Raw genomic sequence first — 24,440 nt, 5'->3', positions numbered from 1 at the left:
GGCGATAAATTTGAATAGTCGATCGGTGTGCGAGACGCGAACGGCGCATCATTAAATGTAATCGGTTTCTGAGATAAAACGCACAGGGAAGCTACTTCTTGTAAACGGAGGAGGAGGTGAGCGATATGGAGGAAGGGAGAATGGAATATGGGCATAGCATTGGAAGTGAATCGGAGGTGGTTGGGGTGGAGCATAGCGATGGAGCTCTCCCCGCCGTAGGGACGGCCCCCATAGACAACCAGGTCATAATGCAATTGATGAAGCAAATTAATGACAGCACGAAGGCACTAAACGATAGCAGTGAGCGATTGGAAAATAAAATTGATGGAATGAAATGCGAATTGAAGGGAGACATGAGGCGAATGATTAACAAAATGGATGCATGGAGTGAGCGAGTGGAAAACAAAATTGAAGGATGGACAAAGGAATTGGAGGAAGAACAAAAGAATGATTCACATGGGGGTCAGAAGCCAGGAATGGCAATTGAAATAAATGGGGAAGGTAGGGAAGGAGATTTGGAAGGAAATGGGGAATGTGAAAATTGTAATGGCGAATGTTTGTTACATGCTGGCCTGGAGGTTTATCGGGGCCGGGTGGATGCCACAACACATCAACAGGGGGATGGATTTGGAATGGTGCAGCACCAGGGTGGTGGTGCAGAGCAAGAGGGGATAACAATAGGGGGTCCGAGTAATGGAGCCGGACCGGGTATTTATTGATCAAGGCCTGTGGGGGCCGCAAATGATTAATGGGGATGTACATGATGTGACAGCGGCTGGGGACCTGGGACAGTCCCATGGAGGTAGAGGTTGACCAGATCCAATGGAGCTTTGGGGATGAGTTGAGTTGGTCCTAGGAGGTGGTTGAAGTGACCGAAGGGACCCTCACCACGCACTGCGGTTTGGTGGCGGAGGCTCCGAAATTGGACAACCAGTTGGGGGAGTGTTTTGGCTCCGGGCTGGATTTGGACATTGGAGGATCGGGAGATCGAGCCTCAGATAATTTGGTCCCCGTTTGGGAATTTGGACCAGCTGCAGGGAGGGGCAGAACAACCTGTGGTAGGGGTTGTTACCTGCAGCTGTGGTTTGGGGTGGGAGATAAAAATTGTTAAAAGGAAATTTAAAATTAAATGGAAATGGGAATGTGATTTGGAACAGCCTTGACGGGAGTTGGTCCCGTGGGCTGCAGAATGTGGACCAGGCGAGGTCACTGGTGATGGCCTCGGGCAAAAGTTGCCCCTTTGGAAATTATGTTATGCCAGCCAGCTGGGGGGCTGTGCTGGCGAGATTTGGACGTGGGGTCCAGCCTTGTGTGTCGAGGTACGACCTCGGCCCCATGGGGGGTTTGGTGGAATGTGGCGTCCCTTGTCCGTCGGGGCGCCGCCCGAGCATGTGGCGTGTGGAGCTGTCGTGGCCACAGGTAGATGTGTAGTGATAATCACCGTTGGATGCGGACCCACATACCTGCCAGTATAGTGGGGAGAAAAGTGAGATTTGGTGAAATTTGATTGGTCCAATGAGAAATTTTGGGATTTTATGGGTGGATGGCACTTTTGGACCTGACCAACCGGTAATTACCTGCTCATCAAGGTAGAGGTAAGGCCTTGATGTTTACTGTCCCAGGCTTCAGGACTTGCTTATTAAATTGGGACATGTAATTTGGAGTTGGGGGCGGGTGAGAGTGATGACATGGTCGGAGAATATGGGGAATGAAGATGGGCATTTGGTCGAGAGAACTGTCTGGGGTTATACTACACGCTGGCAGGTGACACAGGCATCATTGGCCCAGTCGCGGACGTCCTTACGGAGCCCGTGCCAGACGAAGTTTGCTGCCACGGGCTTCGGTGATGCTTCCCGGCCCGGGTGGGAAAGGCCGTGGAGGGCGTCAAAAATGTGCCGCTGCCATCTAGTGGGCACGATGGGGCAAGGTTGGCCCAGGGAAACGTCGCACAGGAGAACTGTGCCTGTGTCCTCGAAGGGGACGTCGGCCAACCACAGGCCTGTGTCCACTGTCCGGAGGGCTTGCACCGCGGGGTCAGTGGTCTGGTCGGCCGCCATGCGGGCGAAGTCCACACCCAGGTGGACGGCGTTCACGCCGGACCGGGAGAGGCAATCGGCCACAGCGTTGTCCTTGCCCGTGACGTGCCGGATGTCCGTCGTAAATTCGGACACGGCGGAGAGGTGGCGCTGCTGGCGGGCCGACCACGGCTCCGTAACCTTGGCCATAGCAAAGACCAGGGGTTTGTGGTCTACAAACGCCGTGAACGGGCGGCCCTCCAAAAGATGGCGGAAATGGTGAACAGCCAGGTAAAGGCCGAGGAGCTCGCGGTCGAATGCACTATACTTGCGCTCGTTAGGGCGAAGCTGCCGGCTGAAGAAGGCCAGCGGTTGCCAAGCCCCGTTCACCCACTGTTCATGCACGGCGCCCACCGCGTAGTCGGAAGAGTCCGTGGTGAGGGCGATGGGTGCGTCGAGCGCCAGGTGCGCCAGCATGGTCGCGTTGGCGAGGGCCAGCTTAGCGCCCGTGAACGCCGCGTCCATCTCTGTGGTCCAGGCGACGTCGTGCTTGGCCGGCTTGCCCCGGAGGGCTTCGTACAGGGGGCGTATGAGTTGGGCGGCGCAAGGCACGAACCGGTGGTCGAAATTTACCATCCCCAAATATTCCTGTAGGGCCTTGATGGAGCGGGGGCGCGGGAAACTTGTGACTGCCTCCACCTTGGTAGGCAGTGGGACGGCCCCGCGCTTCGTGATGCGGTGCCCCAGGAAGTCGACGGCCGTTATGCCAAACTGGCATTTCGCCGGGTTGATGATGAGGCCATGCTGGCCGAGGCGCTCAAAAAGCATGCGCAGGTGTACGAGGTGCTCCGCCCAGGAAGTGCTGGCGATGAGAATGTCATCCAGGTAGACGAACAGAAAGGTGAGATTGCGCAGCACACTGTCCATCAGCCGCTGGAAGGCCTGGGCCGTGTTCTTAAGGCCGAACGGCATTCGTAGGAACACAAAGAGGCCAAAAGGTGTAATTACAGCCGTCTTCGGAACGTCGGCCGGCCGGACAGGTACCTGGTGGTAGCCCCGAATAAGGTCGACCTTGGAGAAGATCACCCGCCCCGCCAAACTGGCGGAAAAGTCCTGTGTGTGTGGTATCGGGTACCGGTCGGGGGTGGTGGCGTCGTTGAGGCAGCGGTAATCGCCGCATGGTCGCCACCCGGTTTGGGCATGATGTGCAGGGGCGAGGCACATGCGCTATTCGAGCGTCACACAATGCCCAATCGCTCCAGCGCGTCAAATTCCGCCTTCGCCACGGCGAGTTTGGCTGGGTCGAGGCGGCGAGCCCTGGCGTCGACCGGTGGACCTGTGGTCGGGATGTGGTGCTCGACGCTGTGCTTGACGGTGACGGCCGAAAACGTCGGCTGCGTGAGGGCGGGAAACTCGGCGAGTAGGCGGGTGAAATCGTCCACGGCCGGGAGCACGCAGGCTAGCTTGGTCGGAGCGGAGCCGCTCAATGAGCAAGCGAGCGAGCTGAAGGTCTCCGCGTTGATGAGCCGACGCCGTTTGACGTCGACCAAAAGCCCATGCGCACAAAGAATATCTGCACCCAGCAAGGCCATGGGCACGTTCGCCGTGATGAAGTCCCATCTGAAGCGCTGGCCCCCGAAGCAGAATGCGACACTGCGCGAACCGAAGGTGTGGATGGAGGAACCGTTTGCGGCGACCAAGGTGGACAAAAAACGCCGCCCGGACTCCGTGTCCGTGATAAACAGAAGGCTGCCTGAAAGGCCAACGCTCATGGCAGGCAGCGAGCGCCGGCCTGGTCGTTTCCCGACCTGCCGAAAGTGCACGGTGGGCGGCACATTCTGGCCTTCTGCCCGAACCTGGCGTGGTAATAGCACATGGTCCGCTCTGGTGGAGGCTCCGGCGGTCGCGTCGGGTTCGGTCGACGGGGTGTCGCGGCGGCCGCTGCTGTCAGTGGCGCGGACACGGCCGGTGGAGGCGCTGGTCATGGTGCAGGCGTTGCCTCGGTCGGCCCAGGGTCCCAGGTGGCCGCTCTGACATGTCGCCTGGCCGAGAAAAATTTATCGGCCTCCTTGGCCAGGGCGCGAGGGTCCGTGATGGGCGAATTAGCCAAAGCTAACCGTACCTGCCCGGGTAGCCGCTGGAGGAACAGCTCGCGGAAGAGGACGTCCGGGCTGTGGTCACCGAGAAGAGCAAGCATGTGGTCCATGCTTTCAGATGGACGGGCCTCGCCCAGCTCCGGGAGGTGTAGTAGTTGTCGTGCGCGTTCGGTCTCCGTGAGTCCAAACGCACCGAGGAGTAGGCCTTTGAGAGCGCCGTATTTTTCGGCGTTCGGCGGGTGCTGGAGGAAGCTCAGGACCCGGGCAGTGGAGGAGGCGGTGAGCGCAGAGACCACATGGTTGTAGCACGTCGTGTCCTTCGTAATCTTTCGCAGGGCGAATTGAGAATCCGCTTGAGCAAACCAAACGGCCGCGTGCGACTCCCAGAAGCCCGGGAGCTTCAAAGCTGCAGCTGACTCCATCGCCATGTTCTTAGAAAGGGGTCACCAATTGTGGGAGCTGTTCTCGCACAATAAAGCCAGACAAAATGGACGACACAGGAACGAAGTTTCACCGAGCTATTTATTTAGCTCAAAACCAAAGAACTCAAAAGCACACTGAATCCGCCCCTCGAACGGGCGGCAATTTATATCGCAAACTCAACACACAAAAGCCACGCCTCTCAGGCGGGGCATGGTATGCAAAATAGGTAAGTCACGCCTCCCGACGGGGCGTGGTATGCAAGGCAAGTGTTCGCCCAAGAAGGGCAAGTCTGGATACGCCCGGGCGAGTCCGGACACATGACCGCTCGCCGGTTGCGTCATCGGCCGGTGCACGGTAATTGTGTCATGCTTCCGGTAACCGCTACAATATATAGATATATATATATATGTACAGTATATATATATATATATTGTTACTGATCGCGGATTAAGATGTTATTTACCGAGCGGTGGTATTGCCGCGACCGTTACAGGATCCCTGACTCACCCGATTCACCCAGAACTTTGGCCGGATCGCACCGCAGCTGCTCAATGAGGGGAAAAGACTAAAACGACGAATGCAAAGAGGAAAAGGAATAAAACGAATAGACGGACAGAAGAGTAATTGGATTTATTATTTACACAAGCAAAAAGGAGCAATCAAGGTTTATTTACAACACATAAGACGCAGGTGACACAGTGCAAATTTTAGCTTACCTACAGACTTAATTAAATACCCAGGGACAGAACAAACCAAAACAAACTCACGTACACAAGAAGGATGGAAAGGCAGGAGGTGGATGGCTGGAGGGAGAGGGAGGTCCAAGGGGGTCCTGCAGCTCAACCGGCGCGTTTAGCAGCCGCCGTTCCTTTTCGGCCCTGCTCCAAACCGCCGTTCAGGCCCCAAGTGGCTGTTGGGTGTTCTTGCTGCTGCGGCCTCCGCTGCGGTCCCAGGACTTGTCTGACTCGTTGGTCCAAACCCTCAACTCTTTCTTGGTCCCTCACTCTTTACCACCGACTCCTCACCGCAACCAACGCAACCACTTGACCACCACCACCGACTCCTCACCGCAACCAATGCAACCAACTGACCACCGACTCTACTGACTGACTCTTCACCACTCTCCACTTGACGACCGACTCTCAACCAACTCAGACCAACTCACGACTCACTTCCGTGCGCGCCTTTTATAGCGCCTCCAGCGATTAAGCCGCCGGCGTTTTGGACACGCCCATCGGGGTGCTCACCTCGGCCCTGGTTGGTCGCGCGACCCTCGGGCTCCGCCCTCGATGACGACGGGCGGGTACGCCCCTCCTCCCCTCTATGACGAGGTGGAGACACGCCTTTCTTCTCCGACCCTGCCTCGTGGTCAATGGCGGTTATTGGAGGGGAGGTGATTGGGAATCGAGGGCTCAGCAATGACGAGAGGGGATGTAATATGGGCAATCGAGGCTCGGCAATGACGAAAGGGGATGTGATAGGAAATGGAGGTTTTGGGGATGGGAATGAAAGGGGATCTATTCTCTTTCACTGGTGCAATGGAGTACTTCAATTAATGGGAGACACAGCCTTACCCTAGAACACAGAATAAGAGATAACTATCAACAGGGGTATTCTATTACTTGGCTGACGTGTATGCTTGTGGACTAATTATGGGATGCCCTTTCACCTTTACACAGCTCCGGAGGTAGGGGGGCGCAGAATAAACAATAATAATAATAATACAGCACACAATCAAAAAAATACAGTCCTCATCTCCGCAACAATATATATATATATATATAATATTATATATATATATATATATATATATATATATATATATATATATATATATATATATATATATATATATTGTTACGGACCGCGGATAAGATGTTGATTTGCCGAGCGGATGGCGCCACGGCCCTAACAGTTACCCCGACTAACCCGATTCCTGGACGTTGGCCGAATCGCGCCACAGATATTCAATAGGGAAAATACAAAGGCGACACGGATGTGAAGAAGAAGAAGAAGACAAAAAGGTTTGAAATGCTACTAAATTTATTCCTACTATTTACACAATCAAAGAAACCAAGGAGAAGGAAGGATAATAAAACAATTTACAGAAGAAATCAGAGACACAGTGAAAATACTAGCTTATCTAACAGGCATAACTTATTCCCTGGACAGAACAAACAAAGACGGACTCACACGGGGAATTGCAGAGTGGATTGGCTGGAAGGAGGTGGGTGGCTGGAGGGGGAGGAAGGCACGGAACTGGCTGGAGCTTGATCCCACACGGGACGTCGGCTGGACCTCGACGGCCGCCGATGCCACCGATCCTGTCGTGTGCGCGGGATCACGGGTCGGAGCTGCTTGGTGGAGCCGATGCGCTGGTGGGGGGTCTGGCATGACGGGTTCTCTCCTCTCTCTTTCTTAGTCCAACCCAGTCCAACAACTTCCTCTCTTGCTTAGTCCAACAACAACTTCCAGGCTTTTCGGTGTTCTGATCTCCTCCCTCCTCGACTCTCTCTGGGGGCCTCTGCCTCGGGTATATAAGCCCCACCCTTGACCGTTTTGCGAACCTCCCCCAAATGTTCTCTCTCCGCCCTCTAAAGCCAACCCCTCGTTCTGGGTTGGTCGGCAAGGGCTGGTTCACTCCTACCCTCCATGACGAGGTGGAGACACGCCCTTCTTCCCCGACATTGCCTCGTGGCCAATGGTGGTTTTGGGGGCGATTCGAGCTAGCCCCAGCCAAAGGGCAGCAATGGCAATGAAGAAAACCGCCCAAAATGCAGTTGGCAATTGCAGCATAGTGGACGGCAGATGAAATGCAGCAATGTGGACGGCAGATGAAATGCAGCAAAGTGGCTAAACCTGGCACTTGGAAGATGCCATGTCGGAGGGATCTACTTTATTTAATGCAGTGCAATGGAGTGTCAAATTAATGGAAGACAAATCCTTAGCCTAATACACATAATAAGGATATAACTACTGAACAGGGATATATGGTGTCCTTCGTGTATGCTTTATGGAATTAACTACGGGAACGCCCTTTGATCTTTATACAACACCAATTGCAGGAAGGAGGGTGACATTTTACCACAACCTTTTACAACAACATTTTACCACAACAATAAAATAAAATAAACATTCTCATATCCACAACACTGCACCCTCCTCCCCTTAGGCACATCCCGGGCCTATAACTTTTACCTTAGTGTGGCACGTAGGTGTAGTTCCCTCTACTTTTAACCTGACCCTGAGTGTGACAGTTTTAAAACACCAATAAATATGTCCCACTGCTCCATTGCACCCTACCTAACAGACTCACGCCCACAGCTAACCGAATTGCGGAATGGTCTTCAAACTATACATTTACGGTGGGGGCGCATTATTTACAATGACTCTACTTTTATTTACAAAACGTAACCCAGGACCTGTGATCGTTCTTTAGGGGGGGGGGGAGACAGTCTGCTCTGCATCAATGCACCCTCAAGCACCAATCGGTGCACAGTCATCACTGTTCATGAAAATAAAAACAACAAACCCTTGGTGGTGTCTTGCTCTTCGGCTCCCTCTGCTGGCTATTGCTATCTTCCAGGTGTTGTCATCTTCTTTGCTGGCGGCCTATTTGCAATAATAAAATGCACCCAACGTGTCCATTTTTTATTTATTTATGGCCCACAGGCCCGACTAGTGTGGTTCACCTGTGGGGCATCGGTGCCCTGTGACCAAGGTCCGCCAGCAAGATCTCGGGCCTTCATGGCTGGTTCCAGCAGAGGGGCCATGCCCCAACCCATGGGGTCCATAAGTGGTGCTCAGCCACAGACATGTGGTCCATAAGGTGGTGCATCGATGCAGACAGCTGTGGTTGCGAGAGTTTCGGGAGCCCAATGGCGGACTCACGCACGCTCCCCTCGGCGCCCAGTGGCACACAGGTCCTCATGTGGGAGACAAAAGGGGAGGAAAGACAGATGAGCGAGGGGTAAGGTCTCAAGGGTACACATCAAACAAGGCAATGCAAGGCGAAGTGCGTACGGAGAGCGAAGTGAGAAAGCTCGTCCCTACCGTATGTCACCCCCCCTGTCACCTACTCTACCCTTACCCCATATTTACAAAATCTACACCTTTACAAATTGGTCGCTACTGTCACTTCTCCCCATATCTCTCCTATACCAAATTCGTCACCACAATCCCTCTAACCAAAATTTGCCATCACCCAATTCATCATCAATCCTCATAAGGAGGGAGAGATGGAACAACAAGCACAATGTCACACCCACGTCATGATGCTTCTCACATTCCAAACATCTGCACAATAAAAATAATAAAACATGGCATGGTGTGGAGTTACGTCATCCCAGGTGAGTGGATGTAGATGGTGCGAGGAGATTCTTAATCTTATCTACATTCTAAATGACATTAACACACTTTACACTACCCGGGGTCTTTCCCTGCCAATCCATTGGCAATCTTACACTCTATGCGGTTTAAAAAACCCAATTCCCATTGACCAAACTGTGGTGCTTCTCAATTTGAGGTCTCACTCCCCCGATGCAACTCCCTGTGCCCTTGCACAATTTCAGGACTGGGGCGTGTAGCTCTCTCAGCAGGCCTACCCACCTGCACACCTCCACCACTGCAGTTGCCACCCAAGCTTACCTAGCTCCTCACCCTAACCTATCTAACTGGGGAAGGCCCCTCCTGGCTCTGTCACCCCTTGGTGCCCTCTGGCACTGGGCTACCTGGGTCCGTCCTCCGGATCCTCGGGCCCCATCCACAACAACTCTACCGGCTCCCAGAGCCCACCTGCGGCCTCACCTGGCCGACATCCTAACAGTGGCGGAGTGTCAACCAACTACACACACTAACAGGCTACACGCCCAGCCATTTCCACTAATGCACCCATACAAATACCATTCTTCCACCACGCACCACAGATGCCAGTATCCAACCACAATTTACCTGTACCCTCTACCTAACTTTTACACTACCCTCCCCGGGTATTCGTGATGGGGTCCATCCTCCTTTCCCCCATCCACACCTTTGCACCATCCACTCCACTCCACAGTTTCCACCATACTCACTCCACGACCATCCATTCCATACTCCATATATTCCACACTCCATGTATTCCACACAACCATTCTCCATTCACCGGTAGTTGCACACCTGTGCCATCATACCTGGTGCCACCTGCACCCTCCTTCCTTCCTGGACCATTTGGTCAGCACAACTCACATCACTATCACTCACTCACTCACACACTGCTCCATACACCTGTCCAGTTGCACACCTGTGCAATCTCACCTCCAACTCACACTCACAATCATTTACTCATACCCTGCTCAATAAACTTTCGATTCTCACACACACGGCATCATCTCATCTAACTACTCCCCTCTGGAACTTGCGCTTCCCAGTCGTCCCTTTAAACTATTGCGCTCCCTCGTCATTATCATCCACACTAACCTACCTGCGTCCCCACTATCATTGTCCCCACTATCATATCATTGTCACTACCTAAACCTTACCGTTACCTATTGTCATCTTCTCTAGATCCCTACCGTTATATCCTAACCCTCCCGGGCTAGTTTTCACTGCCATAAACCCCATAAACTAGTGCTCCTTTGCCCCCGTTGTGTGTGAGCGATGGCAGAGTTGCCATCCCACCACATCGGGCATCTTTCACTATAAATTTTGCTCACCAAATTCCAGCCAATCAAAAATTTGCCAATCACTACCAATCACTCTACCATTACCAATCATCACTCTGCCAATCCTTTGCCAATTCTCAAATTTTGTTTTGCAATTTCGGGTCCAAACCACTATCATCATCACCCGTCTACTCACTGGATCCTCTCGGTGCGCCAATTCGTTTCCAAAGCTCTGCTTCATAAAGCCGAGCAATGGATGCGGGTGGTTCGTTGCCAGCGGATGGGTCTGTCCGGCATTCGGTGCAGGGACGGGGGCTTACCCGGGCTGAGATCCCACGCACCATCTCGGCATGGAGCCGTCCAATGGCCCGATTTCGACCTGCCGGAACGCCTCAACCACAAAAGGTTGTCGTGACGACCCTTCCTACAGGGCCGCCCGCTCCGCTTAGTGGAGCACGGACGCGGCCGTTCAAAGCGCGGCCCGGCGTGGATCTCGCACGGCGGTTCTTTCCAAACCGCCGCGGATCCCCGCGGCACGCAAAGCTGCCCGGTTCGCACCGAAGGCCCGATTCGGCTATACGTCGCTCTAACCGCTAACCCGGTTACCGTCGATGCTCCACTTGCATGCTCACACCCCGCAGCCCGTTCCTTGCTCGTACATCCAGCTGTCTCCATGCTCTTTGTCATTGCACATTCCCTGACACACCCAGGTACACTCAATCCGCTTACAGACTTGGTCACACACCTGACCATCGCACAACTTTGCACACACTCATCGTTCGCACACCTCACCAACACACCTCTTCGCGCCCCCTCCTCGGTCACCTCCTCTGTGACAACCACAGGTGTGCTCTCACTTGCACACCCAACCATGTGCCTCACTACTAACTCAAGTGTGCATTCCCACACACGCTCTACCATTCCAGGTGTGCATCCTTCCATTCCAGGTGTACATCCTCTCTCACCTGCCACAACCAACTCACGCTCCGTGTCACTCTTACTACTCTCACCTCCACACTCGGTCGCGCACTCACCCTTACTCTCGACAGCGTACTCTGTACTCATGCACCCGTCCGTTACACACCTTTCTTGCGCATCCTCTTGCGCACACTCTCCCGTTACACCCTCCGTAACACTCGCCACAGGTGTGCACTCTCTCGTTACATCCTCTGTAACACTCCCCACTCCACGCTTCCATGTGCCCCCTCGCACACGCGCTACGACCAACTCACTCTCGACAGCACACTCACTCCTCGGCGCGCACTTTTTCCTCACACACCCCAGAGTCGGACATTCTCGCACACCTCCTCTTTCGCACACCATACCTGTCGCACACTTCACCAACGGCCTCTCACGAACACCCGGATCCAAATCAACCCCCAAGCCGACTGAAGCTCCCCTCACATCATATACATTTACACGTATATCGCCACTCACCTTGGCACCTCGTCTCCGCACCTCCTTCACCACCTGCAAACTCTTTATTTGGTTAATGAGCACATCATCATGATTTGAACACAGACCTTGCACATACTCCATCACTTCCTCCCTTATCTCCTTTTTAGTTTCCCTCCGTCTTTTCTTAATTTCACTCACCCCCTCTTCCACCTCCTCTAATATTTCCTTTACCTCCTTCATTTCCCGGTGCGCCCCCTCTATTTCTTCCTCTAACGCCACCTTAACCGTTTCTATGTGCGTCCTCACCTCTCGGTCCTTCGTCTCCATTACTTCTGTCACCTCGTCCAACCTCGTTGTCAGTCCCTCACGTACCATCTGACATTCCCTCTTCGTCGCTATCAAGTCATTTTTGATTTCTTTTTGTGTCGCTTTTAACCCTCCTAGTACCGCAGTGTTCTTTTGTACTTGATCCACTAGTTCTTTTTGTCCCACTGTCAGCTGTTCTACTCCCCTCGTCAGACCCTCTATGCCCCCCTGTAACCTAGCCGTATTATTCCTCACCTCTTTCTCCATACGCTTCTCACCTCGCTTTACCCCCGAGACCTCCTCGCTTACACCTCGTCGTATTTCCTCCTTCATCTCCTCCATCTCTTCCATCTCTTTTGTGGATGCCGCCCTCATCTGTCCTAATTCATCCCTTTGGGCATCCAATTTGGTTTCTACCCCGATTTTCACCTCCTCTATCTGCTCTCCCATTTGTTTAATTTCCCGGGCCGATTGCTCCCCTATTTCCCGCAATTTGTTTTCCATATTGTTTTCTAACCCCTCTAACCCATTTTTCACCCCCTCTATCTGATTCTCCTGGGCAGCCATTCTATTTTCCACCCCCGTTAACCCATTCTTCACCTCTTTTATCCCGTTGTCTAACCCCTCAAATTTATTGTCCAACCCCTTAAAATTATTGTCTAACCCCTTAAAATTATTGTCTAACCCCTCAAATTTAGCTTCCAGCCGCTCCCCCATTTCTCCCATTTTGCCCCCCATTTCTCCCATGTTGCCCCCCATTTCTCCCATTTTGGCTTCTAGCCCCATATTCGCCATTAGTATAGCTGCATTAATCTGCGCCATGAGGTCCCACACATCAATTCCCCCTATTTGCACAGCGGGCGCGGCTACCCCGCGCTCCTGCGAGCTGCCACTTTGTGCGTCTGATACCACGTGCGCGAGAGCGCCATTTTGTGCACCTGATACCTCCTCAACCACCTCCTCATTGCTCTCCTCCATTTCTTCCCTGTGGTCCTGTGTTACCCCTAACCCCTCTTCTAGCTCACCCACCTGCATCCGATCGCCTTGACTAGCCATGGCGCGATTTCAAAGTTCGGGTTTTTTTTTTTAAACAAAACAAATTTCGGCCGCTCCAAATTTTGACCAAATTTTTTCGAGATGTTTAAAAAAAAAATTTGGTTCGGGCCTCGTATCTCACTCCCAGACACCAATTGTTACGGCCAATAGTACAATTGGTGTCCCGAAATTTGGGCTAAATAAATTTAGTCCCAGGTTCGAATCCCAACTCCTGACTACCAATTGTTACGGACTGCGGATAAGATGTTGATTTGCCGAGCGGATGGCGCCGCGGCCCTAACAGTTACCCCGACTAACCCGATTCCTGGACGTTGGCCGAATCGCGCCACAGATATTCAATAGGGAAAAGTCAAAGGCGACACGGATGTGAAGAAGAAGAAGAAGAAGAAGAAGACAAAAAGGTTTGAAATGCTACTAAATTTATTCCTACTATTTACACAATCAAAGAAACCAAGGAGAAGGAAGGATAATAAAACAGTTTACAGAAGAAATCAGAGGCACAGTGAAAATACTAGCTTACCTAACAGGCTTAACTTATTCCCTGGACAGAACAAACAAAGACGGACTCACACGGGGAATTGCAGAGTGGATTGGCTGGAAGGAGGTGGGTGGCTGGAGGGGGAGGAAGGCACGGCACTGGCTGGAGCTTGATCCCGCACGGGATGTCGGGCTGGACCTCGACGGCCGCCGATGCCACCGATCCTGTCGTGTGCGTGGGATCATGGGTCGGAGCTGCTTGGTGGAGCCGACGCGCTGGTGGGGGGTCTGGCGTGACGGGTTCTCTCCTCTCTCTTTCTTAGTCCAACCCAGTCCAACAACTTCCTCTCTTGCTTAGTCCAACAACAACTTCCAGGCTTTTCGGTGTTCTGATCTCCTCCCTCCTCGACTCTCTCTGGGGGCCTCTGCCTCGGGTTATATAAGCCCCACCCTTGACCCTTTTGCGAACCTCCCCCAAACGTTCTCTCTCCGCCCTCTAAAGCCAACCCCTCGTTCTGGGTTGGTCGGCAAGGGCTGGTTCACTCCTCCCCTCTATGACGAGGTGGAGACACGCCCTTCTTCCCCGACCTTGCCTCGTGGCCAATGGTGGTTTTGGGGGCGATTCGAGCTAGCCCCAGCCAAAGGGCAGCAATGGCAATGAAGAAAACCGCCCAAAATGCAGTTGGCAATTGCAGCATAGTGGACGGCAGATGAAATGCAGCAAAGTGGACGGCAGATGAAATGCAGCAAAGTGGACGGCAGATGAAATGCAGCAAAGTGGCTAAACCTGGCACTTGGAAGATGCCATGTCGGAGGGATCTACTTTATTTAATGCAGTGCAATGGAGTGTCAAATTAATGGAAGACAAATCCTTAGCCTAATACACATAATAAGGATATAACTACTGAACAGGGATATATGGTGTCCTTCGTGTATGCTTTATGGAATTAACTAGGGGAACGCCCTTTGATCTTTATACAACAACAATTGCAGGAAGGAGGGTGACATTTTACCACAAACTTTTACAACAACATTTTACCACAACAAAACAAAAAAAAAAAACATTCTCATATCCACAACAATATATATATATATATATATATATATATATACACACACACACACACACACACACACACACACACACACACACACACACACACACACACACACACACACACACACACACAGTGCATTCAGAAAGTATTCAGACCCCTTCACTTTTTTCACATTTTGTTATGTTGCAGCATTATGCTGAAATCGTTTAAATTCATTTTTGACCTCATCAATCTACACTCAATACCCCATAATGACAAAGAGAAAACAGGATTTTAGAAAGTTTTGCAAATTTATTAAAAAGAAAAAACTGAAATATCACATTGACATAAGTATTCATACCCTTTGCTGTGACACTTGAAATTTAGCTCAGGTGCCTCCCATCTCTCTTCATCTTTGAGATGTTTCTACACATTGATTGGAGTCCACCTGTGGTAAATTCAATTGATTGGACATGATTTGGAAATGCACACACCTGTCTATATAAGGTCTCACAGCTGACAATGCATATCAGAGCAAAAACCAAGCCATGTGGTTGAAGGAACTGCCTGTAGAGCTCAGAGACAGGATTGTGTCGAGGCATAGATCTGGGGAAGCATACAAAATAATTTCTGCTGCATTGAAGGTTCCCAAGAGCACAGTGGCCTCCATAATTCTTAAATGGAAGAAGTTTGGAACAACCAGGACTCTTCCAAGAGCTGGCCGCCCGGCCAAACTGAGCAATCGGGGGAGAAGGGCCTTGGTAAGAGAGGTGAACAAGAACCCGATGGTCACTGGCTGAGCTCCAGAGATCCTGTGTGGAGATGGGAGAAACTTCCAGAAGGACAACCATCACTGCAACAGACTGTGATATGTCAGACTGTGATATGTCACCAATCTGGGCTTTAAGGCAGAGTGGCCAGATGGAAGCCAAACAGTTCAATCTTGGTTTCATCAGACTACAGAATCTTCTTTCTCACAGTCTGAGAGTCCTTTCGGTGCTTTTTTGCAAACTCCAAGCGGGCTTTCATGTGTCTTTCACTGAGGAGAGGCAATAACGACATTCTCAGGTTGCAAGAAGCAGCACCGCCAGAGGAACATGACGATTGGGTAAGAAGGGGGGCAGCACGACCCAGGAACGGTGAGATCTGGACCCTCGGAGGAAAACCGATAGCACCTAAGGAACTGCTACCTTGGCTTGCACGTATGGTGCACCAGAATGGCCATGTGTGCAAGAGGGGGGTGATGGAGCAGGTAAGATATTCTTTGGCGGCACCGGGGTTGTCAGCTATTGCGTCCCTCGTATGTCAGTCATGCGTGGTTCGCCAACAACACAATAGGGGGGCACCGCCGAGACATGCACATGATGCTTTCCACCCTCAACCATGGGGTCCAACTGTACACATCCAATTCGATTTTGTGAACATGCAACCGAGCATGTCGTTCAGCTATATTTTAGTAATCGTAGATATGTTTACAAAATGGGTCGAGGCTTATCCATGCGTTCTCTATCTCCCTCCCCCCCCCCCCCCTCCCCTTTTTTCTCTCTCTGTCTCTGTATCTCTCTCCCTCTGCCGTAGGCTTGGTCGAGAGAACTGTCTGGGGTTATACTACAGTACTACAAGTAGTAGTAGTAGTAGTAGTAGTAGTAGTAGTAGTGGTAGTAGTAGTAGTAGTAGTAGTAGTAGTAGTCGTAGTAGTAGTAGTGGGAATAGTAGTAGTAGTAGTAGTAGTAGTAGTCGTAGTAGTAGTAGTGGGAATAGTAGTAGTAGTAGTAGTAGTAGTATTAGCGGTAGTGGGAGTAGTAGTAGTAGTAGTAGCAGTAGTAGTAGTAGTAGTAGTAGTAGTAGTACTACTACTACTACTACTACTACTACTACTACTACTACTACTACAACTACTACTACTATGCCACGCCATTTTGCTGCTCCTCGAGCCGTGCTATTTTCGACATTTCCTCCTCATCCTCTTCCGTTTTCGTTTGTATTTTTGGTTTATTTGGGTTATCTGAACCGAGCTGGTTCATTTTGTTATTTTACTTTGACGTCCCGTTTGAGTTATTAGTCCTTTTGTGTTCGGGCCTAGCCGCGGCGTGCGGCAGCACCCGTGTGGGACTAGTTTTGCCGCACCCGATTTGTGGCGTATCACAAACTGTTTGACTTCCTTGTTTTTGCTTAATCACCCTTGACTTTCTGTGCTAAATTTGCATAGTTTTGGCGATTAAGCCGATAAGTTATTTGCTCAGCTCGCGTTTGATTATCCTTTTGAGTTAATCATTAGCATACCGGTACGGTCGTGCTAAAATAAGCAAAAGCTTGAATGAGCTAATTGATACTTTTTTTTCATTTTCATTTGACGGGAAATATACCGTTAATAGTAATCACTAGCCGAAACCCGTGGAACATCCACGGAAGGGAGGATGTGGTGTATGGATAGAGTGTACCATTATGGATGGCATAGGGGATTTGCTTGTCCGAGTAAGAGTTAGGAAGAAAGATGAGAATGAAGAGTGCGTATATGAACAACGATCGCCGACGCCGGCACAAATGCATGCTCTGGATTGTCCACTCAGTGGACGACTTGCTTTCGCCTTCGCCTGTCCAATCAGCGGACGGCTTGCTTCGCCTTCGCCCAGCAGACGCCAATACGATGGAGTCGTAAGATGGCATCGTATCGGCAGTTAATCGGATGCTTTTGGGCCCCAACGTCGGCTAATTCAGATTCTTCGAGTATGTCTGTACGTGATAAACAAAGAGCGCGGTTCGTAGATCATAAATCCATTAGTGCCGTGGGCATCGGGTCACTGGGTGCGGCGTAAAAGGGATAACAAAGTCGAGTCCTTAAGCTATTATTATATAGATGCCTCTTTGTACAAGTCGAGCCGCTCTCAAGTCTTGGTACAAGGATAATTATATCTAATATACCCCCTTACGTGCCTGACAATGTCGTGGTGCCTTTCCTGGAACGACTGGGAGTGTTGAGATCACCCATCAAGCCTGTGTCTTTGGGCTGTCATGAGCCCTCCCTACAACATGTCTGGTCTTTTTAAAGACAAGTCTCCATTGAATTGGGAAAGGATGCTGAATGTGAGGGGTCGTTTGTTATTCCTTTTGACGGAAAGAATTACAGGGTGTTTTATATGACAAACGAACCCCGTTGTTTTGTATGCAAAGCGAAGGATCACAGGAGAACAGACTGCCCCACTATCATTAAAGAGGTTGCAGCTCCTCAATGTCCAGATCAGCCTCGAGAGGATCCCAGCGTCACTGAAGGTATCCTAAGAGAGGCGGCTGCTCCTTTGTGCTCGACGGCAGTGGCCCCTCAAGAAAGTTCTATACCAGCTTCTCATCCCATCTCTTCCGCTGCCATAAATCAATGGCAGACAGTGGGAGCAGGGAAGGCAAAGACAGCACAGAAGAGGAAATCAGAACCCGCAGAGGATGGGACCACGGAACACCCTGGTACAATTGAGGATGACACGGGAAGTAATGTGTCAAAGGGATTTGTAAGGCCCAGTATTCTGAATGAGAAAAGAGTGGTAACCCAATCTGAAGAAATGGAAGTAGAAGAAGAGGAAACTATTTATCAAACGACAGGATATGGAGAGTCTTCTCTCTCAGATCCACCCAAAGACAGTTTGAAGAATGAACAGGAAGGGAGACCGTCAGGTAGTAAACCCAGCATGGTAAAGATAAACAACATAGAGGTATCTGACTTGACAGGGCCAAACGATACTGTGATGTTGGTTCCTGAGAAAATGCATCCAATAATAACAACTGCAACAACACAACAACAACAACAACATGCATTTTAAAGGCCATTTTCCCTGCTAGAGCGGGGGTTAGCCTTGCGGTCCCCATGACAATCTTCTCCATTTTGCCCTATTTTCTGCATCTCTCCTTGTTAACCTCCTTGCCCACATTTCTTCTTCCACCATCTTTAGCCAAGTCTTTCTCGGTCTTCCCCATCCTCTACTTCCTTCGACATTCATTTCCATCACTTTTCTCAACCAGTCACTTTCATCCTTCCTCAACACATGACCAAACCATCTCAACCTGTTCCTCTTCACAGCATCAATCACAGGCTCTATTCCTATCATCTTTCGCAATTCATCATTTGTCTTCCTCTCTCTCAACGATACCCCGCACATCCGTATCTGACTCAACGATACCCCGCACATCTGACTATCTAACAACTGCAACGAAGCTTCAAAATAAACCAGGGATTGAAACATCTACAAGAGCAGTTCTGAACCGAAGGATTAACACCGAAGTTTCAAAGGATGCTGAAGTAGCATTCATCGGTGGGACAGACAGAGAGAGGGAACCAGACACACAAGCATCAATAAAGTTGCTGGCACTGACCGACATCTCAGGTGATGTCACTTCACTCACTGTTGGTGCAGAAAGGGGAATAGTTGAGCACATCTCTATTTTACCACCCCAAAAGGTTGGATCTCCTATACCAACTGAGGAGGAGGCATCCATTCCCACAGGTGAAGCAACGTCTGCCGCATCAGAGCCAAAGGAGCGTTCCTCTGCACCAGAAGATTATGCCAAGTCAGCCTTGAGAGACGACATGGCAGAAGACTTGACACATTGTACAAGTACACCAAAGGAGAAGGATCTTGAACCTCCAGACAGCGATGATGAGGAAAGTATTGGTGATGGGGAAGACTATCAAGGGTCACTGACTGGTTTAGAGACAGACCTACCTGCAGGACGCCATTTCTGCATTCCCAGCCAGGAGATACTCGAGTTCCTGGAACAAAGCTTGCATAGCAGGAAGAAAGTGGAAAATGCGCTGAAACGGTGGAAAGATTATGACTTGCTAGTGCATTCCTTGTACGTACTAAGGAGAGAAGGACATAAAACAAGGACTTCAGGCTCGGCCGAACAAGCCCGAGTCAGGAAGTTTATAGCAAAGCTGTTGAGTTACGGCCTGAATATAAATTGGTTTAAGATGATGAATTTCACAGAAACAAAACTCTCAATACAATAATAACATCAAACTTACGAATAGGATCATTGAATGTCAACGGCTGTAAGGATGCATTCCGTGTGCACCAGGTATTGTCATTCTGTGTGAAGGAAAAACTTGAAGTAACCTTTCTGCAGGAAACCCACACGACCCCAGAGGCTGCATCCCGATGGGAAAACCAATGGGAAGGTTTGGCCTTTTTCAGTCACCTAATGGACACATCTTGTGGAGTGGCTACCCTCTTTTCACCAAAGAGGAAACCTGAAATACTTGTCGTAAAGGAAGCCAGTGTGGGGCGGTTGCTACATATAAAAGCAACGTTTGAAGAATTTGTTGTCAATTTCGTCAACATTTATGCACCTTGTGTAGGAGTTGCAAGGGGGATTTTCTTCAACCGGTTGCAGAGATTCATGCTCACCTTGCCTGGTGAAGAGTGTGTAATTCTTGGAGGAGACTTTAATTGCACTCTAGACCCCTCCCTTGATCGAATAGGTCAGGAGCCGCATAATCCCTCTGTTAGAATATTACAACAAACCATAACACTGTTAAACTTGGGAGATACTTGGCACATACAACACCCCACAGACAGAACATTCACGTATACGAGTATCAGAGGTGGTCATATATCACAATCCCGGCTCGATAGAATTTACGTGTCTCACCGTTGGTGTAAGAGTGTCAGTGACTCCGGCATAAAAGTTGCCCATTTCACAGATCACAACTTGGCCTGGATTAAGTTTTCCCTGGCGGAAACAAGGCGAGGCCCTGGCTTGTGGCACCTGAACAATGCTTTAAGTCAGGATGAAGCCTTTTTGTCAATCTTTTTGAATTTTTGGCAAGCCTGGAGGAATAAAAAAGGAGATTTTTGCTCACTTGGATTCTGGCGGGATGTAGGCAAGGTACGATTGAAATTGCTATGTCAGGAATACTCGTATGGTTCGAGCAAAACACTTGGGGTAGGGATCAAAAGACTGGAAGAGGAACTGCTGCACCTTGAGAAGCACCTGACCACCCTTACCTCTACTGAACTGCAGGCATACGAAGAAAATAAGAGCACCCGTAAAGCATGTAGTCGTGTGAAGGCACGAGGGGCGTATGTGCGCTCTCGTTTACAGTTTATTTCTGAGGATGAATATGTCCTGAATTATCTCAAAGGGGTGGAAAAACGCAAAGGTCAATTCAGGACTATATCGAGTGTTCTCGCAGAAGATGGTCTCTTGCTAAATGGCTCTGAGGGTGTTCAAAAACGAATTAGAGCCTTTTACGCTCAGCTATATTCGGGTAAGAGCACAGATGCAGGTGCAGGTGGCACTTTGTGGAGTAATCTTCCTGAAGCCTCTGTAGAAGACCGGGAGCAGCTGGAGACTCCATTATCTCTGGAAGAATTGAAAACCGCCCTGCACAGCCTATCAAGAGATAAATCTCCCGGCATGGATGGCTTATTATGTGAATTCTATACAAAAGTATGGGACTTGGTTGGACCTGATTACCTAAGCGTAGCTCAGGAAGCATGTGATACAGGTATAATGCCCCTTTCTTGGCGTCGAGCGATTCTGGTCTTGATCCCCAAGGAGGGTGACTTGAGAGCCTTGAAGAATTACCGCCCTGTGTCTCTGCTGTGTGTGAATTACAAGGTCATGGCTAAAATGTTGTCACTCCGTCTCGGACCAGTCCTGACAAAATTAGTCAGCCCGGACCAATCTTATGCCATTCCAGGCAGGACAATACATGACAACATATCCCTTGTCAGAGACCTGATACAGTATGTGGACATGACTCGGACTCAAGTCGGATTCCTTTCCTTGGATCAGGAGAAAGCCTTTGATCAGATGAACCATGAGTATCTCTTTGAAACCTTGATAACTTTTGGGTTGGGGAGGAGATTTGTAGGCATGATTCAGATGTTGTACATGTCAGCAGAATGCCTAGTTAAGGTCAACGGTTTCTTGCTCGCGCCCTTTCCATTTGAGAGAGGAATAAGACAAGGATGTCCCCTGTCCGGCCAATTATATTCCCTATGTATTGAACCCTTCCTTTGTTTGATGAGAAGAAGGCTAACTGGCATTGTGAATTTGTGGTGCCACACAACAGGGTCAACCTCAAGCTGTCTGCATATGCAGATGACGTTCTCGTGTTTGCCAGTAATGCAAGGGATATGCAAGTACTTTATGATTGTCAGCAGGTCTATTCAGCAGCATCGTCTGCTACAATCAATTGGAGGAAAAGCTCTGGGCTTCTAATTGGACAAATGCAGGTAAAGGAGTTACCAACACTTTTTCAGAAATTGACCTGGAGTCGCAATGGGCTCAAATATTTGGGGGTGCACTTGTCCACTTCCCATGGGTACTCACCACTCATTAACTGGAACACTTTAGGGGACAAGATCGAAGCAAAGTTGAGAGACTGGAGTGGACTACTAAAAGTCCTGTCTCTGAGGGGAAAACACTCCTTATTAAACAGTTTATAATTCCGAAGTTAGTATTCAGGCTCTCTTGCATAAGCACTCCCGAGGAGTTTCTGGTTAAGATGCAGAGGAAGCTATTGGACTACTTTGGGAATGGTAAACACTGGGTTTCCCTGGGCATTCTGAGCTTGCCTTTTGCAAAAGGTGGACAGTCTTTTCCCTGCCTTCGAAGCCACTTCCACGCATCCAGGCTGAAGACCATACAACGTTACCTACATGTGAGCCCTGCACCGCAATGGTGCTCACTGGCATCAAACTTCTTCAGCAAAGTGCTCAATCTTGGGTACAAAAGGAACCTTTTCATCATTACATCTCGGAGCCTGTCTAGTGCTACATTGCCTCTTTTTTTATCAAGAAATGCTGAAGGCTTGGAATGTAGTCGACGTACAAAGAACAGTTCCTTATCCAGGCAAGGACCTGCTAGAAGAACCGCTCATTCTCAACCCTCTTCTACAGGGCCCAACTCTGGCTTCCTTTTCAGTAAGAAGGAACCTCTTAGCTGGTAGCATATCCACAGTGGGAGACCTTCTGACCAATGGGAAGAGAAGGCTTATTTTACCAAAGGAACTCACAGCAAAAATGGGCCTAAGGACAATCAGGATCCCCTCCAGGATACTTGAAGAGGTCAAAAGCTCCTTGCCTCCCGATTGTCTGGAATATCTAGAGAATCCCAAAGAGGGTGATGGATCTGGACAGATGTCCATCGGTAACTCCATGGATTTTAAAATCAGACCACGATGTTGCGAGCTCTCTCAGCCAATACCAGCAAACAATATGAGTAAGACCCCTGGCACAGTGGAAATGTCGTTCTGTGGGCTATCAAGGAAAAATATATACCTGCTAGTGATCCACTCGCTCCATTATATAGCTCTTGCAACCCGACTAGAGATACTCCCTGGCGTGAGATTCCTCCACTTCCTTTGACTGTTCATCCACGTTGGTATTCACTCTATCTCTACCCAACGCCAAGAATGATGGCAGTCTTAAGTTGGAGGTTGCTACATGGTGCACTGAGCTCTGGTTCTATGATGCGCCATTTCACTAACTCTCTAAAGGAATGCTGCTTTTGTGGTGAAAGGGAAACTATATTTCACATATACCTTCAATGCCACCGTCTTGAACCAGTGTTCTTACTGATGAAAAATCTTCTCTTGCGCTTCTGGCTTCACTTCTCTCCAACACTTTTTATCATCGGGCACCGGTAAAGAAACTAAGCAAGTCACGAGATCTCCTTGTTAACTTTATTTTAGCCTGTGCAAAAATGGCAATATATAAAACCAGGAAGGCAAAAATTGAGAGAGATGTGGTGGAACACAGTTCTGTATGTCTGAAGGGCTTAATACGCTCACGCATTATTTCGGAGTACAAGGCGGCAGAATATAGTAACACTGTTCAAAAGTTTAAGGAAACCTGGACTATAAATGATGCACTTTGTACGGTCTCCCCACAAGATACTTTGCTCTTATTTGTATAAATGTGTTATTTGGCGTTCTTTTTTTTGGTGTTCTTTGGCGTTCTTTTACCTTCCCCTTATCTGTCTTGGTGGTGCTTTCTCTTCAAAATGCTCAACCTTGTCTACTGTAGTTCAAACCATGGACTTGCAGAGATGAGGAATTGAGCGACATTAAACTGGGAACATAATATGTTTGCCTGAGCTTGCATGAGCTCTGAACGCAAATCTCTATAGCCTTTCCAACAAAAGCACTACTACCACTACTACTACTACTACTCCCACTACCGCTACTACTACTACTACTACTACTACTACTACTACTACTACTACTACTACTACACCACCACCACCACCACCCCCCTCGTTCTTGCAGGTTATGGTGGTACTATGTTGCCTCCCCTCCTCTTTTTCATGTGTGGTCATTCCTTTGCTTGTCGTGCAGAACTTTTGTCATGCTACCCCACGTTCAAAACGTTAAAAAGAATCAGTGGAAAAAAGTACCCAAATTTACACACACCTGATTTGGGATATGTAGCAATGAAGGTGTCATCAGGCCTGGCCTGAAAACTCTTTATTTCTTCCCATTGCCGCAGAGTTCCTGGCATCACCAACAATCCATCAGCCATAACTGGTTCAGGTTTTTCATGTTCTCCAACAGCTGCACCTTTGCCAACTGATCCTGGCTTGTGATCTCCTGCAATATAATACAAATAACACAGGGAATTAAAAGGAGTGTGAATACATGAAGAGGACATCTCCCCAATCAATCACATCTGTGTCATTCTAGGGGATCTGTGAAGATATGGGTTGGGGGAGAGTTTGGTGACTACAATGCCCAAGAACAATAGAGTTGGGCGAACTTGCTTTCAGTGAAAACGACTGTGATTGGAGGATACGTTATCACATAACTGCAAGACACCATCTTGTTACCCATATTCACCAAGCAAAATGCAAGATTGGGTGTATCTGTGTGGTCTCTAAGTTTTGGGGTGTAATAGATGCCAAATGTCTGGACATCAGGAAGAAGATGCATCGTTTCCCTCATGATTCAGAAAGGAGGAAAATATGGGAAGTAAAAGTTTGTCACACGGAATG

At 49.5% G+C, this 24,440-nt stretch overlaps 1 protein-coding gene across 2 annotated transcripts in view; it reads right to left on the bottom strand.

Annotated features, from left to right (window-relative positions):
* LOC137431197 (sulfotransferase 1C2) overlaps positions 1–24,440 on the bottom strand; it is a 92,816-nt gene that overhangs the window by 49,742 nt on the left and 18,634 nt on the right. For both annotated transcript variants that reach the window (XM_068122235.2, XM_068122236.2), the window contains exon 2: positions 23,863–24,039. In XM_068122235.2, the coding sequence (XP_067978336.2) occupies positions 23,863–24,039 (177 nt within the window). The remainder of the gene's footprint in view (positions 1–23,862; positions 24,040–24,440) is intronic.

Source organism: Myxine glutinosa, chromosome 7, assembly GCF_964187855.1.
Source record: "Myxine glutinosa chromosome 7, kmMyxGlut1.1, whole genome shotgun sequence".
Taxonomy (NCBI): domain Eukaryota; kingdom Metazoa; phylum Chordata; class Myxini; order Myxiniformes; family Myxinidae; genus Myxine; species Myxine glutinosa.
Note: the sequence above shows the minus strand (reverse complement) of the source record. Positions and strands in the feature narration are given on the sequence as shown.